General features: G+C 50.6%; 1 protein-coding gene across 1 annotated transcript; it reads right to left on the reverse strand.

Moving 5' to 3' along the window:
- Positions 1 to 5402: 5402 nt before the first annotated feature.
- On the reverse strand, positions 5403 to 7541 carry LOC123624365 (galectin-7-like). The gene is made up of 4 exons (XM_045532087.1): positions 7442 to 7541; positions 6980 to 7059; positions 6173 to 6374; positions 5403 to 5564 (listed from the first exon to the last, which is right to left on the reverse strand). Exons 1-4 carry the CDS (start codon positions 7445 to 7447, stop codon positions 5451 to 5453), a joined length of 402 nt encoding a protein of 133 aa, XP_045388043.1. The 5' UTR covers positions 7448 to 7541; the 3' UTR covers positions 5403 to 5450.
- Positions 7542 to 16561: the final 9020 nt, after the last annotated feature.

The raw sequence follows: 16561 nt of genomic DNA on the forward strand, positions 1-16561 counted from the left end.
ATTTCCAACACAAACTGGGAAGTTATTCATCCATTTTTCTCTTCAGCTCTACATCTGTCCATCAAACCACCCTTTCATCAAGTCACTCTTTGCCGATTTAATCATTTCGTTGACTTATTTACTTTTTCATTCATCCATTCATTCACTTTTGTATTCACTCATTCATTCACTCACCCACTTGTTCACTTATCACTTACCCTCTTGTTCAACTGTTCACTTCCTCGGTCATTTATCAGTGTCTATTCAATCATTTGTTCATTCTGCCATTTTTCTGTTTATAGTCTCATTCCTTCATCATTCATCTAGTTCAGTTCTCGAACCTGGCTGCACATTACAATCACTTAGAGAACTTTAAAAAAATATTGATATCAGCTGGGCACAGTGGCTCACACCTGTAACCCCAGCACTTTGGGGGGCAGAGGTGGGAGGATTGCTTGAGGCCAAGAATTGCAGACCAGCCTGGGCCAACATAGTGAGACCCTGTCTCTACAAAAAATTTTAAAAAGTAAGCCAGGCGAGGTGGCTCACATCTGTAATCCTAGCACTCTGGGCGGGCGGGGCAGGAGGATTGCTTGAGCTCGGGAGTTCGAGACCAGCCTGAGGAAGAGTGAGACCCCATCTCTACCAAAAAGAAAGGAAAAAAAAAACCTAATCAGGTGTTGCTGCACCTGTAGTCCCAGCTACTCGGGAGGCTGAGGCAGGAGGATCACCTTGAGCCCAGGAGTTTAAGGCAACTGAGCACCCCTCCTCACAACCCTCCACCCCCCTTCATAAAAGAGAAAAAAAAATTTTTTTAAAAAGTAGCCAGATGTAATACTGCACACCTGTAGTCCCAGCTGCTTAGGAGGCTGAGGCAGGAGGATCGCTTGAGCCTGGGAGTTTGAAGTTGCAGTGAGCTATGATGAAGCCATTGCACTCTAGCCCAGACAACAGAGTGAGACCCTGTCTCTAAAACAACAACAATGAAAATATTGATACCTGTCCCCAACCCAGATCAATATTAGGTTAAACCATATAAAACTGCCATTTTTGTAGGTCAAAAGTGGTTAGATAGCAATAAATTCATATGTGTTAGCCTAGTAAATCAGTAGTGGGAGGTGAGCATCAATATTTTTATTAAATTCTCCAGATGATTCTAAAGGTGTGGGAAGTACTGATCCAGGATGTTCTGTGGGCCCTCAGACCATGGATGGCCACTGAGGAAGAGCAGCCTCCAGTCTGAGGGGATCTTTTCCTCCTTCTGGGTCAGGAGGAGAGGTGACTCCTTTGCTCCACCACCTCCCTCACCAGAACAGTCACTGCCCAGGCTGGGGCATCCCAGGATGGCAGTGGGGAGACCACATCAGTTCAGACCCTGGAGGGGCTCAGGGGAGGCTGAGCTTGGAGCTCCTCCTGGAGATCAAGATCAAACCAGCTGTAATCCTAGCACTTTGGGAGGCTGAGGCGGAGGATCATTTGAGGCCAGGAGTTTGAGACCAGCCTGAGCAACATACCCAGACCCCATCTATACAAAAAAAATTAGCTGGGCGTGGTGACCTTGAACATGTCACTTAATCTTCTTGGCATGCGATACCTCATTAGAAAAATAGGAATAATAAGAATGTCTAGGCCGGGCACGGTGGCTCATGCCTGTAATCCTAGCACTCTGAGAGGCCGAGGCGGGTGGATTGTTTGAGCTCAGGAGTTCGAGACCAACCTGAGCAAGAGCGAGACCCCGTCTCTACTAAAATAATAGAAAGAAATTACATGGACAGCTAAAAATATATACACAAAAATTAGCCAGGCAGGGTGGCACATGCCTGTAGTCCCAGCTACCCAGGAGGCTGAGGCAGGAGGATCGCTTGAGCCCACGAGTTTGAGGTTGCTGTGAGCTAGGCTGACCCCACGGCACTCTAACCTGGGAAACAGAGCGAGACTCTGTTTCAAAAAAAAAAAAAGAATGTCTACCTGAGAGAGTCATTTTGGGGATTCAAAAAGTGGTTAGCATAGTGACTAACACATAGTATGGACTCAGGAAATGTTACTTATGAAGATACATATTAGGATCCTAATTTACCCCAAAATGTATAGTGTGCATAAACTGTTATAAAAAGGAGACATGAAAGAAACACTAATATATTAACAGTGATCATTACTTGGATGGAGAATTTGGGGTGATTTTAAACATCTAATTCAAAATTCTGCAACAAGCAGCCATACATTTTATAATCACAATGGAGATGATAGGCTGGGCGCGGTGGCTCACACCTGTAATCCCAGCACTCTGGGAGGCCAAGCTGGGTGGATCACTCGAGGTCAGGAGTTTGAGACCAGCCTGAGCAAGAGCGAGACCCCGTCTCTACTAAAAATAGAAAGAAATTATCTGGCCAACTAAAAACTATATATAGAAAAACTTAGCCGGGCATGGTGGCGTGTGCCTGTAGTCCCAGCTACTCGGGAGGCTGAGGCAGGAGGATCGCTTAAGCCCAGGAGTTTGAGGTTCCTGTGAGCTAGACTGATGCCACGGCACTCACTCCAGCCCGGGCAACAGAGCGAGACTCTGTCTCCAAAAAGAAAAGAAAAAAAGGAATGGAGATGATAAAAAAGAAAAAAGGTATTTGATGATGTAGGTCCAAGAACATTCTATGCAGCATTCTTTGGATGTATTAAATGATGTGAAATCACCAGACATCCAGGAAGACCCAAGTGAAATTCCTTGTTAGTTTCTCCATATAATGGAACACTTGGCAGCCAGGAAAGGGAATGGAGGGAGACACATCTGTGTCGGTAACTGACAGAAAGGTACAGTGAGCGGCGGTGCTACCATTTATGCCAGGAGGGGAAGAAAGGAAAAGCACATGTGCCTGTGCTCAGACACTCATAGAAGATTTCTGGAAAGATGCACAAGAAATGAAGATATGGATAACAGCAGTTTCCTCACAGAAGAAGGACTTTATATAATACAGATGTATTATTCTGAAATAACAAACATGCAGAAAGTTGTAAGCTCAGCATAAATCTCAATTTTTAATGAGCCATTGGCGCATAAGTCACCAACATGCGGAAACATCACCTTCAAATAAATATCTTCCACAGACTGCAGTCCCCCAAGTATGCCCTGTCACACAACGGTGAAAATCAGGATATTAACATGGATTTGTGAGCAAAAACAAAACAAAAACAAAAAAACAAAAACACCCAAACTCTGTAAAATAAGTTAAAGAGATTTATTCTGATCTGAATGTGTGTGACCATGGCCCAGCAAGCATAGTGTCAAGAGGTCCTGAGAAAATGCGCCCCAGGCAGCTGGTTTGCAGTTTGGCTTTATACATTCATGGAGACAGGAATTGCAGGTAAATTCGAATCAGTACATGGAAGGTGTACCCTGGTTTGGTCAGAAAACTCGGGGCATCTCAAACGGAGCTTACAGGTTAGAGGTGGGTTCAAAGATTCTTTGATCTGTAATTGGTTAAAGAAATAAGGCTCTGTCTAAATGCACAGAATGTTTTAAGATAGGGAAGTCTATTAGAGGAAGACAAGGGACAATGTACCCACTCAAGTGATCTGTTAAGCAAATAGATGGTCTGCAGGCGTGATTTAAACTTTGCCTTGTGGTGGCCTTAGGTCCTGTTAATAATTTAGTATCTTACTGTCACAGAGAGTTTGTTTTCTTTAGTGTTATAATCTCTTTTAAAACGAATGTTGGTCAATTGTTGTATCTAAACTACAAAGGGAGGGGCTACAAGGAGGCCTGTCCCTTCGCTTCATGGCCGGGAACTCAGTTTTAAGGTTTTTCTCGGGTCTCCTTGGCCAAGGGGGGTCCATTCAGTCGTTGAGGGAATTTAGGATTTTATTTTAGTTTACAGATGGATCACTAGCCTCTAATGAAAAACCATAACCAATTTCATCGCTTAGGACAGTAATGTCTCTCGCTGCCAACTGCGTGTATTTTGAAGGCTGTCCGCTATGGACGTCCTCCCTTTCTTTTTGTTTCAGACAAGGTCTCACTCTGCCGCACCTGGCCTCCATACATTCTCTCCACAAAAAATATTTTCAAATATTTATCAGCATTTGACACAGCCAAATAAAATAAAAATTAACTCATTCAACAAGCAGCCCTGGAAGACTAGGGGACCCAGACGTTCTCAGGACTCCGACTGTGAGAGGGCATCCCTCCTATCCGCCCCCCACCATTAAGGGTCCAGGCACGGGAAGGAAAGACCCAGCTGGAGGGTGCTCGGGGCAGGGAACGTCGGGTCCTGGTCCTCCCCACCCGACTGCACAGTCAGATTCAGGCGAAGCCAGAACCGCCCGAGCTTCCCACCCCCGCTTGGTCCCAGCGGCAACCGCTGCAGCGGCCGCCAGGGGGTCGGACACACGACGCCCAGAATCTGGGCCCAAGGCCCTGGGCACGTCCCACCAAAGCGTGGTTTCCGATGAATGTTCCAGAAAAACAGGCCTGAGACCGAACGTGCAGCTTTCGGTCGCCGACCCCAGGCCGACTCCTGCATCCGCGGCTGAGACCGGCGGCCGCGGCAGAGGCGTCGCCAAGGGTGCGGGGCTCCGGGCGCCCAGTGGTCCCGGCCCCAGCCCGCCATGAACGGGAGCCCAGAGACCCCTGACACCTGGAAATCACACCTGGCGGTCGGGGCTGGACTTGACGCCCGCGGGCCCTGCCCTCCGCGACCCGACCGCCAGGGGTAGGGCCGGGGGCCACACCGTGGGGTTGAGACAGACGGACGGACGTGTGGCAATGGGACTCGCGACGGCAGCGGGGACCCCGGGTCGGCCGTTCGCGTCCCCCCACCGCTCCGCGGAGTCACTGTCGCTCCCACGGCGTCTGCCTCGAGGGTGCAGGGCGGGAACCTGTCCCAACTCCGGGACTGGCGCGGAGCCCGGCAACGCCCATCGGGTTTCCCAGCCTCGCCCGCCCGGAATTCGGGATCGGAGGCCAGGGGAGAAGAGGCGGAGAGGACATGGAGAGGGGCGGAGGACACAGGGACCCGGGATACGTAAACGCCCTTTCCCCATGTGCGCCTGGAGCCCCCAAGTGACCAGAAAAGTGGGGACTCATTTGTTCTTTTTGCAGATATACTCATTTGGCGTCCATCAGCTCCACGGGGCGGGGGGTGGGGGTCGCCCAGGCAGGCCGTGACCCCTCCCGGCCCCAAACCCCAGCAGGCCAGGCCCACTCACGTTCCCACCTGGCCTGCTTGGCAAGAAAGCTGCAGCGACCTGAGCCTGAGACCCGCCACCTCCCGGAACGCGGCCCTGCTGAGACCTTCCCTGACGGAAACGGTCCTAACCACGTGCGGGTTCAAATCCCGCCACGACAACGGATTCGCTGTGTGGCCCGGTGTCACGGTCTTCGCCTCACTTTTGTCATCTATTCCAAAAGGACACGGACACAGGAGCGCTACAGGATTAAACTTTATTTGCTCACAAGGCCCGGGCCCCGCCCTCAAGTCCCCTCAGAAGATCTTCAGCGACTCCAGCTGCACGTCCCCGCCCACCTCCACCAGGCGCACGCGCGCCGGCGACATCCGGTGGCGGAAGTGGTGGAACTGCGCGTCCCCGACCACGGCCTGCGGGGCCAGGGGCGGGAGTGAGGGCTTCGGAGGCCTGGGCTGCGTGGCCCCGGGGAAGTTAGTTAACCCCGCTGGCCCTCAGTTTCCCCATTGGGAAAATGGGGCTGTTGTTAATTCTAACCTCTTTTCGCGAATTCAAATGAGTTTACTATTTGGCACAAAAAACACGTGCTTTCTTAGTGCTGCAGGTGGATGTTAGAATTACTATTTTGCCTATTGCGCTATTGGCGCGCAGCCTTAGAAACTTAAAGTCGCTTAAGATCTGGGTGGTGGAAGGTCTGCAGCCACCGCTCCCGGCTAGGACATGTTCCTGGGCGCTGCCTCCGTCCGTCCCCCTGCCCTCGGGCGTGAACGAACCGTGAGTAGGGTCAGGGTGGCTGGTCCGCGCCAGGCCTTCCCCGAGCACCGCCACCCCTAGGGCGCGCGGCTGTAGCTTACCTCCTACAGTTGCGCAGGCGCGAGCGACAAGGGTGCGGGGACGTCCCCGCCCCGCCTCGGCCGCGCCTCCGCCCACCTCCCCCGCCCTCCCCCTGTCGCCTGCGTCCCACACCCTCTGCTCCAGCGCCCCGGGGCTTGGCGTGCAGCGCCCTGTCGCGGAGACGCACCTTGAAGCCGTCGTCGGTGGCGATGAGCAGCACCTCGAAGGGCTGCCCGCGCTGGAACGGGATGCCCGGGCCGCGCTCCTCTCGGCCCCAGGCGCCCTGCTCCAGGCTGTTGAAGACGACGGCGGACTCGTCCAGCCGGGGGTTGAAATGCAGGGCTGCGTCTGCGCCCTGCTCCTCGCTGCACAGCAGGTTTACGTGGAACCTGGAAGCGCGGGGCGGTGGCTGTCGGGGCTCAGGAACCACCCGGAGCAAAGTCAAGGGCCAATAGACCGGGACTCCCAATTGTCGGAGCACCCCCTGATTGACAGGGACCCGAACACGACACACACCACAGAAGGAAGCGTGGTGCACTAATGGCCACGGTGCCCAGGTTCCCTGGGAACCCTCAGCTCCCAGAGGATGGGGGACAATACAAGGGACCCCAATAATTTCAGAGGACCCTCTAATTTCAGAAGGCCCCAAGGTCCCCCAGAGAGTATTGATTGGCAAGGCCTCCCAGTGTCTGGGGTGTCTCCAGGACTGAGGTACATTTCCACAGTGCCGGGGACTCAGGGAAGTCACAGGACTCTATCTAGGAACCGTGGGATGCTCTGGAACCCCATACTCTTAGCGAGTCTTGGGGGCCGGAGGCACACGGGCATGGGGCAGCTAAGCGAATCCATCAGGTGTCAGAGGGTCAGGGTTGGCCTGGGGATTCCAAGACTCTGGTGGCAGAGGTGGCCCCAAGGCCCCCATCTCTGGCTGCAAGAACTGGGGTCAGCTCAGTCTGGAGTCCTCCCCGCTTAGCTCTGGGCCCTGGGGTCTCACCTGCCAGCCTTGTCAGGGATGAAACCTCGAAGTCGGAGCACCGTGCCTGGGCGGAGGCCCTCGGGCAGTGAGGTCCTGTTCTGCAAAAGTGGGGTGTGGGGGCATCGTGAGCCAGGCAGACAGGGAGACGGAGGACGGGTCACCCCTGGGAGGAATGGACCAGGACTGACACCAGCAGAAAACAGTGGAAGAGAAGAGGGTCACAGGAAGGAGAGAGAGGGAGACAGAGACAGGGCAAGCGATGGGGAGAGCAACAAAAAATGTCGAGAGAGACCAAGAGGAAGCCACAAAGAGGGAGATGGGGACCAGTGGGATGGGGTGTGTCACCCCAGACGCCTCAGCCCGGCACAACCCACAGCACAGCCCCTGCCCACTTTCTCCGTTGACATGGCAGCCCTCTGCCGGACCCCAGCCCCCTGCCCAGGTGGCCCAGCCTGGGACCTGGGCACTGACAGAGCTTACCGACATGGCTGGGACTGGGACAGGCAAGAGTGGTGGTGGTGAGACTGCGGGGGACCTTAATAAGGCACACGGGACTGATGACTCACCACCCCTCCCACCGCCACCCACACCTGGCCCAGACCCTGGCCCCGGGCAAGGCTGGCGAGGCTGGTGCGGCACCCTCTTCCCGGGGCCCTGGCCCCCACTCACTGAGGGTCCCAGGTGCCCTGTCCCTCTCCTGTGACCCCACAGTTACAGGGACAGTCCGTAGCAGTCATGATAATAGGAACACGGGGAAGGCTGGGTGTGCTCCGCCCAGCCTGGCACAGAGTTAAATCTCTTCTGCTCGCCTTGCACAGAGACGTGCTGGGTCCTGAGAGGCCGAGCTGGGGCTGGAACGCCAGAGCCTCGTGTCCCAGCCCAGAACCTCCTGCCTAGGGCTGAGGGTGTCTCTGCGCCAGTCCCGGCGTGGGCCCCTGTGCTAGGACCATAACGACAGCCCCAGCAGTGAGGACAGGGCAGCTCCAGGGGGCAGGGCTGCTGCCCGGCTTGTTTGCCGCTGCATCCCGGGCCCTGGGTGTGCCCGGCACATGGCAGGGCCTCAGTAAACAGGGCTGAAAGGCAGGGACAGACTGTGACAATGGGGGCCCTTTCCTGAGTCCCTGGCTGCCTAGGACGTGGGAGAAATCTCTGAGGGCTCCTCGCAGTTCCAAGAGGGAGGAGTGGTCTGAGGCCTGAAAAGGGGAAGCGATTTGCCCAGAGGGACAAGCTGTGTAGCACCGTGTGTGTGCCTCTGGCTTTGTTCATTTCTAGAAGCTTCTCTCCTGTTAATTCTGTCTTGGGGATCTCAGTATTTCTGCCCTGTACCCTGCCCGCCTCTAACTCTGTCCGCCATGTTTCCCTGCCCCATTTCTCTGCTTTAGGTCTCTCTTGTTGCTACTCCCAAAACTGCCACCATCCTCCCTGTAGTTCGGGGTGACAGGGGCTCTAAGGTGGGGGTGTCCTAGCACCTCATCACCACCCAGACCAAAAAAGAACAGAGTGTAGATCCTCCCTCTGGCTCCATTACTGGCCCCTTGGGCCCAAGAATCTGGAAGAGTCTTGGGTTGGGGAAGTGGAGTTGGGGGATGGGGGACAGGGCTGAAAGACATTTCTGGAAGGCAGGGATGGTGTGGGAGCTGAGCATCCTCCTGGACCTTTTCCAGCCCCACCCTCACTGCCCCCCCGCAGCCCCCCCCCCCAGCAGGTGGCAGAGAGGCCAGGGCTGATGCAGGCTGGCCATGGAAAGTTTGGGTGGAGGTGACCAGACTCAGAACCTCATCCTCGCCCCTCCCCAGCCCAGGGCCTCCCCGACTCTCTCGCTCTCCCACACGCCCCTGCACCGGAGCTGGGGTCTACTTCCGGGAGCAGGAGCTCAAGGAGGGAGGCAGGAGGGCTGCAATCCTTTTCTTTTTTTTTTTTGAGACAGAGTCTCACTTTGTTGCCCTGGCTAGAGTGAGTGCCCTGGCATCAGCCTAGCTCACAGCAACCTCAAACTCCTGGGCTTAAGCGATCCTCCTGCCTCAGCCTCCCCAGTAGCTGGGACTACTGGCATGCACCACCATGCCCGGCTAATTTTTTTTCTATATATATTTTAGTTGGCCAGCTAATTTGTTTCTATTTTTAGTAGAGACGGGGTCTCGCTCTTGCTCAGGCTGGTCTCGAACTCCTGACGAACTCCTGACCTTGAGCGATCCACCCGCCTCGGCCTCCCAGAGGCTAGGATTACAGGCGTGAGCCACCGCGCCCGGCCTGCATTCAGTTTTTGCAGAGGACAAGACCAAGGCTTAGGCAGGGGCAGCCTCTGAGCCAAGGCCACACTGCAGGGAAGGGGCCAGGCCCTGGGCTCCAGCTGGGGTCTCTGTGCCAAGGGCACCTCATAGGCACTGACAGAGAGGGCAGCAGGTTATGACCCCAGCAGCCTGGGGCAGTTGGTTCCCGGGAACTGGCCACACCATCATCCTGACACTCTTCTCCATCAGCAACAACACGCTGCTTACATTTCGGGATGCCTCGTTCTGTATCTTGCTACTGTTTCTCCCTGACTCATGTGCGTGCTTATTTCTCAGTGTGTTTGGATGTGACTTCAGAGGTGCTCCACCTGCGAGTCCCAGCCTGCCTGGGCCACTGGCCAGAAGTCTGCGCTCACTGCTGTCAGCCCAGACGCCTCTTTCCTTCCCATCACTGCGCTGCGCCACAGCCCTGGCGGCTTCTTATTCATTCATGTTGATCATCCTTCTAATCGGCTGTGAAATAATATTTTTGTGAGCCTTTTTTCAGTTCTAAGTAACTAGCGTATTTATTTGCCAATAGTCTTTTTATCCAGGTTACTTCCCATAAAAGAAAAAGTGCGATTTTAACAGAATTGTTCAGTGAGCGTTGAGAAATGCAGAGCCCTGGGTGACCCCTCCTCAATCCAGTGTCCTGCTGCCCCTGGAACAGCCACCCCTCCTCCTGCCCCAGGAAGACGCTGTCACTCCTGAGTGTTTAGTAGCCACCAAGGTTCAATTGCTCTGAAAATAAAGAAGTGGATGGGGGCAGACTGATGTTTCTGACTTTAGGCCTTTTCTGGAATAATTCAGGTGAAAAGTAACTACTTGCACACAAGGTGTTTGTAGGGATTTAAAACCTCAGGCTCTGTCAGTGTCATTTTGTTGGGGACGTTTTTGCTTATCTTTAGGACTCAGTGAAGATAATTCAGGGACTACTTTCGTTTCACAAATTAACATTGCAGTGAGGAAAATGGTACATTTGAAAATCTAACTTTTTTCTTAAGCTTTTATGTCCATTTGAAACCTCTCAATGTAAAGAGAAGAATCGAATCCCTGCTAAGAAGAAGTCTTATCTGTTGCATTCAGTTCCATTTTAATAAACTGAGTTACTTAACTCTCATATACATATTTTAAACTGTATATCACTTTAGAGATTATTCATTTTTTACTTTATCTATTGTCCTATGAGAGTCCTATAAAGTCTTCTAAGTAATAAGGTGATTCTTGTAAATGTCAGTGCTTAAGCTGTCAAATACACTGCGGCTCTGCTTTGGTTTGAATGTGTCCCCCGAAATTCACGTGTTTGAAACTTAATCCTCAATGTAATGACATTGGAGCGGGACTCATGAGGGCTCTGCCCTGATCAATGTGTTTAGTGACATTATCGTGGGAGTGAATTGGTTGCGCCATGAGTGGGTCCCTGATGAAAGGAGGATGTGGCCTCATTTTCTCTCTCTCCTTTGCTCGCCCCTCTACCATGCGAGTCACAGCAAGAAGGCCCTCACGGATGCGTCCCCTTGTTCTTGGATCCCCAGCCTCCAGAATCATAAGCTAACTAAATCTCTTTTCTTTATAAATTACCTAGTCTGTGGTATTCTATTATAGCAGCAGGAAATGGAGTAAGACAGAACATTGCTACTAAGAAGTGAGGCTGTTACTGTACAAAAGTGCCTGGAAATGTGGAACTGGCTTTGGAACTTGGTAATGAGCTGAGGCTGGGAGAGTTTGGAAGAGCAGGCTTGAAAAATCCTGTATTGATTGCAGTGAGTGGAGCATGAAGGGTAATTCTGGTGGGGGCTCAGACCTCCTTGCAACCCCACTGCAATCAGGGGTTCAGGGGCCAAAACCACTTGGTGAAAGATGATGAAAGAAACAGTTTCTAAGAGTCAGCCACAGATTTCCAACTGCAAATGGAAAAAGGTACCTTTAGATGAAGAAATCTAGCCGTCAATACACTAGCCAAATGATGAAACTTATCACCGAAAGTGGTGATTTTTAGTGAAGTTTTTAAGGGAGTCAGTGTCATATAAACCAACAAGGGTGGAGGACTGTTCCAAATTCAAAGACAATGATAGGACAACCAGTTGAAATTTATTTATTTATTTTTAATTTTTTTTTAATTTCAGCACATTTAGGGGGTACAAATGTTTAGGTTACATACATTGCCTTCCCCCGCCACCACCACCAAGTCAGAGCTTCAAGCATGTCCATCCCCCATGGTTGAAATTTATTAATCTCTGTTGGCTACTGATAGGGGTCGGTAATGCTATAGTAGATTTGCTTGGGGCTAGGTACATTCCCAAAGGGAATGGAAACATGTTCACCCAAAATACCATACACGGGGTGGGGCATGGTGGCTCACACCTGTAATCCTAGCACTCTGGGAGGCCGAGGCGGGAGGATCGATCGAGGTCAGGAGTTCGAGACTAGCCTGAGCAAGAGCAAGACCCAGTCTCTACTAAAAATAGAAAGAAATGATCTGGCCAAGTAAAATATGTAGAAGAAATCAGCTGGGCATGGTGGCGCATGCCTGTAGTCCCAGCTACTCGGGAGGCTGAGGCAGAAGGATCGCTTGAGCCCAGGAGTTTGAGGTTGCTGTGAGCTAGGCTGATGCCACGACACTCTAGCCTGGGCAACAGAGTGAGACTCTATCTCAAAAAAAAAAAAAAAAAATACCGTACATGGAAATGTTCACAGCAGCATCATTCATAAGAGCCAAAAGGTGGAAACAACCCAAATATCCATTGCAGGGGAGGCAACACTTCATGTCTGCTCTCATAAGGTCTCAAGTGGGCCTGAGAGTGAAATTGACATAAGAGAGATTAACAGGAGAAAAGCACCCAAATGTAATATAAGTTACATGTGACACCAGAGTCCTCATAAGGAATTCAGGAAACCCAAGAAGTGGCCTAAATGTTTTTTTATTAGCTTGAACAAAGAGATACAATTGTGGAAAAGTAACCGAATTACGTGGGGAAGATGAGAATTATTCTAACAAGGTCTGTTTGTCCATAATCCTCATGGCCATGACTTTCCTTCGAAGAATGTTCCTTTTCTTCTGGTATAGGGAGGGAGATTTTATGTCTGTCTTCAGCAAGTAAAGGGGAGATTGGAATGCTCTTGTATCTGTTGTTTCCCAAGTGCCTTTGGTGCAAAGTAATCCCATGACAAAGTGGCATATTTTGGGGGCCTATTCAGCCACCCTTCACCATCAACTGATGAGTGTAACAAAAGGTGGCATATTCACACAACGGAATATTATTCAGCCATAAAAAGGGATGAACTACCCATCCATGGTACGATTTGGATGAATCTTAAAAGCACTACGCTAAGTGAAAGAAGCCAGACACTAAAGGCCAAATATCGCGTGATTCCATTTATATGAAATGTCCAGATAGGCAGATCCATATAGACAAAAAGTGGATTAATGGTTTCCAGAAGCTGGAGAGAAAATGAGGAATGACATGCAATGAGTATGAGGTTTCTGTTGAGGGTGGTAAAAATCTTCTAAAATTAAATAGTGGCAATGGTTGCACAACCTTGTAAATATCCTAAAAACCACTGAATTGTCCACCCTTCAAAAGGGTGGATTTATAGCATGTGAATTATATACAATGAGGTATTACAAATAATGATGTTAATTTTGATATATCAAGTATATGTAAGGTTTTAAAAAACTTTGGCATATTAAAATAGCTAACTGATTAGCCCTGTGATTTCAACTTAAAGTATGTAACTGAGTAATGATTTAGACTTGTGAATGTAAATTAAATATATGGTTTCCACTAAATTAAAAACAGTACTGGAAAATTTACAGATACTTAAAACTCACTATATTTTATTTCACTTAAAAATTCTGAGAAATTGCAAACTTACACAGAGTAGTTGCAATATTACAGCACTATTTAAGTTGCCAACAGGAAGCTCTGTGACCCCTGAATACTCTGACGGCGTTTTTCTAGAAACTAGGACATCCGCCAACATGCATCAATCTCAGCAGATCAACACTGAGCTCACTGCCGTAGGGTTCGACCCCATTCGAGCTCTGCTGGTTGTTCTAATAATGTCCAGTTCTGAACCGCACGATGAGTTTGCTCTTTGTGCTCCTTCTGCTCCTTTGGGATGGGACAGATCCTCTGCTTCCCTTGTGTCTTAGAACTTGACGCTTTTGAAGGTTATGCGTCAGTGTGATGTTTCCTCTTCATTAGATTCAGGTTATGCATCTTTGGCAGAAAAAGCCCACAAGTGGCACTGTGCACATCCTACCAAGTTGCACACAATTTCCATTTGTCCCTTTACCAGTGAGGTTGAGTCAAATCACTTGATTGAGGTGGTACCGGCCGGGCTTCACCAGCAAGTCAACCTTTTGTCCTTTGTGGTTAGGATGCTTTGGTGGGAAGTGCTGGGGGACTGTGACTATCTTGTTCATCATCACACTTTGCTTATTCTGGCATTTCTTCGTTCACATCAGTTTGCATTTGCAGCTTCCTATTTGGTTCACATATTGCCATCCGTAGCTCTCACTGTCCCAGACGTAGCCTTTGAGAGTCCTTCATGCTGGCCCCTGTGCCGTTCCAACACGCCCTGACGTCCTGTGAGCTCTTCCTTGTTTTCTGACAAAACAAGCTGTTCCTGGCACATCTTGTGCTTTTCCTGTTCGAGCGTTGGAACAGTCATTTCTACAAGGGTCCCTTAGTAGAGACAGGCATGGTCTTTAGGAGCCAAATCTGGGCACAGGGTGCTTTTCTGGCGTCTCTGCTCCCAGGCCCTCTTGGGACAGAGCAGGGGGTCGACGAACACATATATGTGTCCCTGCAAACACAGGTGCACACACATGTATCCACATCTGTATTTATCTCTCTTTCATACCGTAGATTATACTCATCAATCAAGGACAAATACGGTATGATTCACTCATATGACGAAAGTGTCAATTTAGACACAGAAAGGAACCTGGTGGCTGCGGGGCTGGGATGGGAGGAGGAGAGCAGGGAGTTGGCGTTTGATGGGCACACAGGTTTGCTGGGCAACAGGAAAAAGCTCTATAGCCGGGCATGGTGGCACATGTCTGTAGTCTCAGCTACTCGGGAGGCTGAGGCAGGAGGATTGCTTGAGCCCAGGAGTTTGAGGTGGCTGTGAGCTAGGCTAGTGCCACGGCACTCTAACCTGGGCAACAGAGTGAGAGTATGTCTCAAAAAAACAAAAACAAAAACAAACTAAAAATGGTGGAAATGGTAAATTTTATGTTATGTATATTTTATCATATAAACAAAGATTCAACCGCCTCCCCTCAAAATGACCCAGACCTCAAACCGTTTGCTCTCACTACTGCCCAACTTCAGGTCAGCTCCACACAACCGGTGCGGCCTGTCCCTTTCCAGGCCTCTAACTCCCTCCTTCTCTGGCTGCCTCCCAGGCCGGCTCTAGGACCTATCCCTGGGGCCACCTGGCACAGGCGACCTTCTCCCCGCCCGGAGCACAAGGCTCTCCCATGAGCTCTTCTGCTGCTTGTCACTGCACTGGGTCTGGAGGGGCAGTCTCTGTTGAGCCTCCCTCACCCTGCTCGGACCTGACCCCAACCATCCCTGGGAACCAGCCCTGGGCAGCTGCGGCCCCCTCAACCAGCTCAGGGACACCAGGACCTCCCTGAGCCCCATGTCAGGGCCCGATTGTTCAGCAAAGCAAGGAAGAAGAAACAGCCAATTAATGTGCTTTACTGTTTACGCGTAATTTACAAGATTCATTTTATTACTTAGAAGAGTTTACAGGACAATTGCAATACTGAAAAATGAATAACATCTAAAATTATATATGCAGCTTAAAGTATTTGAGAGAGTTTCATTAACAAAGTTTATAAATGGAACTGAACACTACAGACAAGGCTTCTCCTTAGCAGCGATTTTTCTATTTACAGTATTTATGAAGTTGTAAAATATCTAACGCACATAAAAGCTTAAGAAAAGAGTCAGATTTTTAAATGTGCCATTTTATTCATTCCAATGTTAATTTGTGAAACCAAAGTAGTCCCTGAATTATCTTCACTGAGTCCTAAAGATAAGCAAAAACGTCCCCAACAAAATGACACTGACAGAGCCTGAGGTTTTAAATCCCTACAAACACCTTGTGTGCAAGTAGTTACTTTTCACCTGAATTATTCCAGAAAAGGCCTAAAGTCAGAAACATCAGTCTGCCCCCACCCACTTCTTTATTTTCAGAGCAATTGAACCTTGGTGGCTACTAAACACTCAGGAGTGACAGCGTCTTCCTGGGGCAGGAGGAGGGGTGGCTGTTCCAGGGGCACCAGGACACTGGATTGAGGAGGGGTCACCCAGGGCTCTGCATTTCTCAACGCTCACTGAACAATTCTGTTAAAATCGCACTTTTTCTTTTATGGGAAGTAACCTGGATAAAAAGACTATTGGCAAATAAATACGCTAATTACTTAGAACTGAAAAAAGGCTCACAAAAATATTATTTCACAGCCGATAAGAAGGATGATCAACATGAATGAATAAGAAGCCGCCAGGGCTGCGGCGCAGCGCAGTGATGGGAAGGAAAGAGGCGTCCGGGCTGACAGCAGTGAGCGCAGACTTCTGGCCAGTGGCCCAGGCAGGCTGGGACTCGCAGGTGGAGCACCTCTGAAGTCACATCCAAACACACTGAGAAATAAGCACGCACATGAGTCAGGGAGAAACAGTAGCAAGATACAGAACGAGGCATCCCGAAACGTAAGCAGCGTGTTGTTGCTGATGGAGAAGAGTGTCAGGATGATGGTGTGGCCAGTTCCCGGGAACCAACTGCCCCAGGCTGCTGGGGTCATAACCTGCTGCCCTCTCTGTCAGTGCCTATGAGGTGCCCTTGGCACAGAGACCCCAGCTGGAGCCCAGGGCCTGGCCCCTTCCCTGCAGTGTGGCCTTGGCTCAGAGGCTGCCCCTGCCTAAGCCTTGGTCTTGTCCTCTGCAAAAACTGAATGCAGGCCGGGCGCGGTGGCTCACGCCTGTAATCCTAGCCTCTGGGAGGCCGAGGCGGGTGGATCGCTCAAGGTCAGGAGTTCGTCAGGAGTTCGAGACCAGCCTGAGCAAGAGCGAGACCCCGTCTCTACTAAAAATAGAAACAAATTAGCTGGCCAACTAAAATATATATAGAAAAAAAATTAGCCGGGCATGGTGGCGCATGCCAGTAGTCCCAGCTACTGGGGAGGCTGAGGCAGGAGGATCGCTTAAGCCCAGGAGTTTGAGGTTGCTGTGAGCTAGGCTGATGCCAGGGCACTCACTCTAGCCAGGGCAACAAAGTGAGACTCTGTCTCAAAAAAAAAAAAGAAAAGGATTGC

The sequence above is a fragment of the Lemur catta genome, chromosome 19, assembly GCF_020740605.2.
Source record: "Lemur catta isolate mLemCat1 chromosome 19, mLemCat1.pri, whole genome shotgun sequence".
Lineage (NCBI taxonomy): Eukaryota > Metazoa > Chordata > Mammalia > Primates > Lemuridae > Lemur > Lemur catta.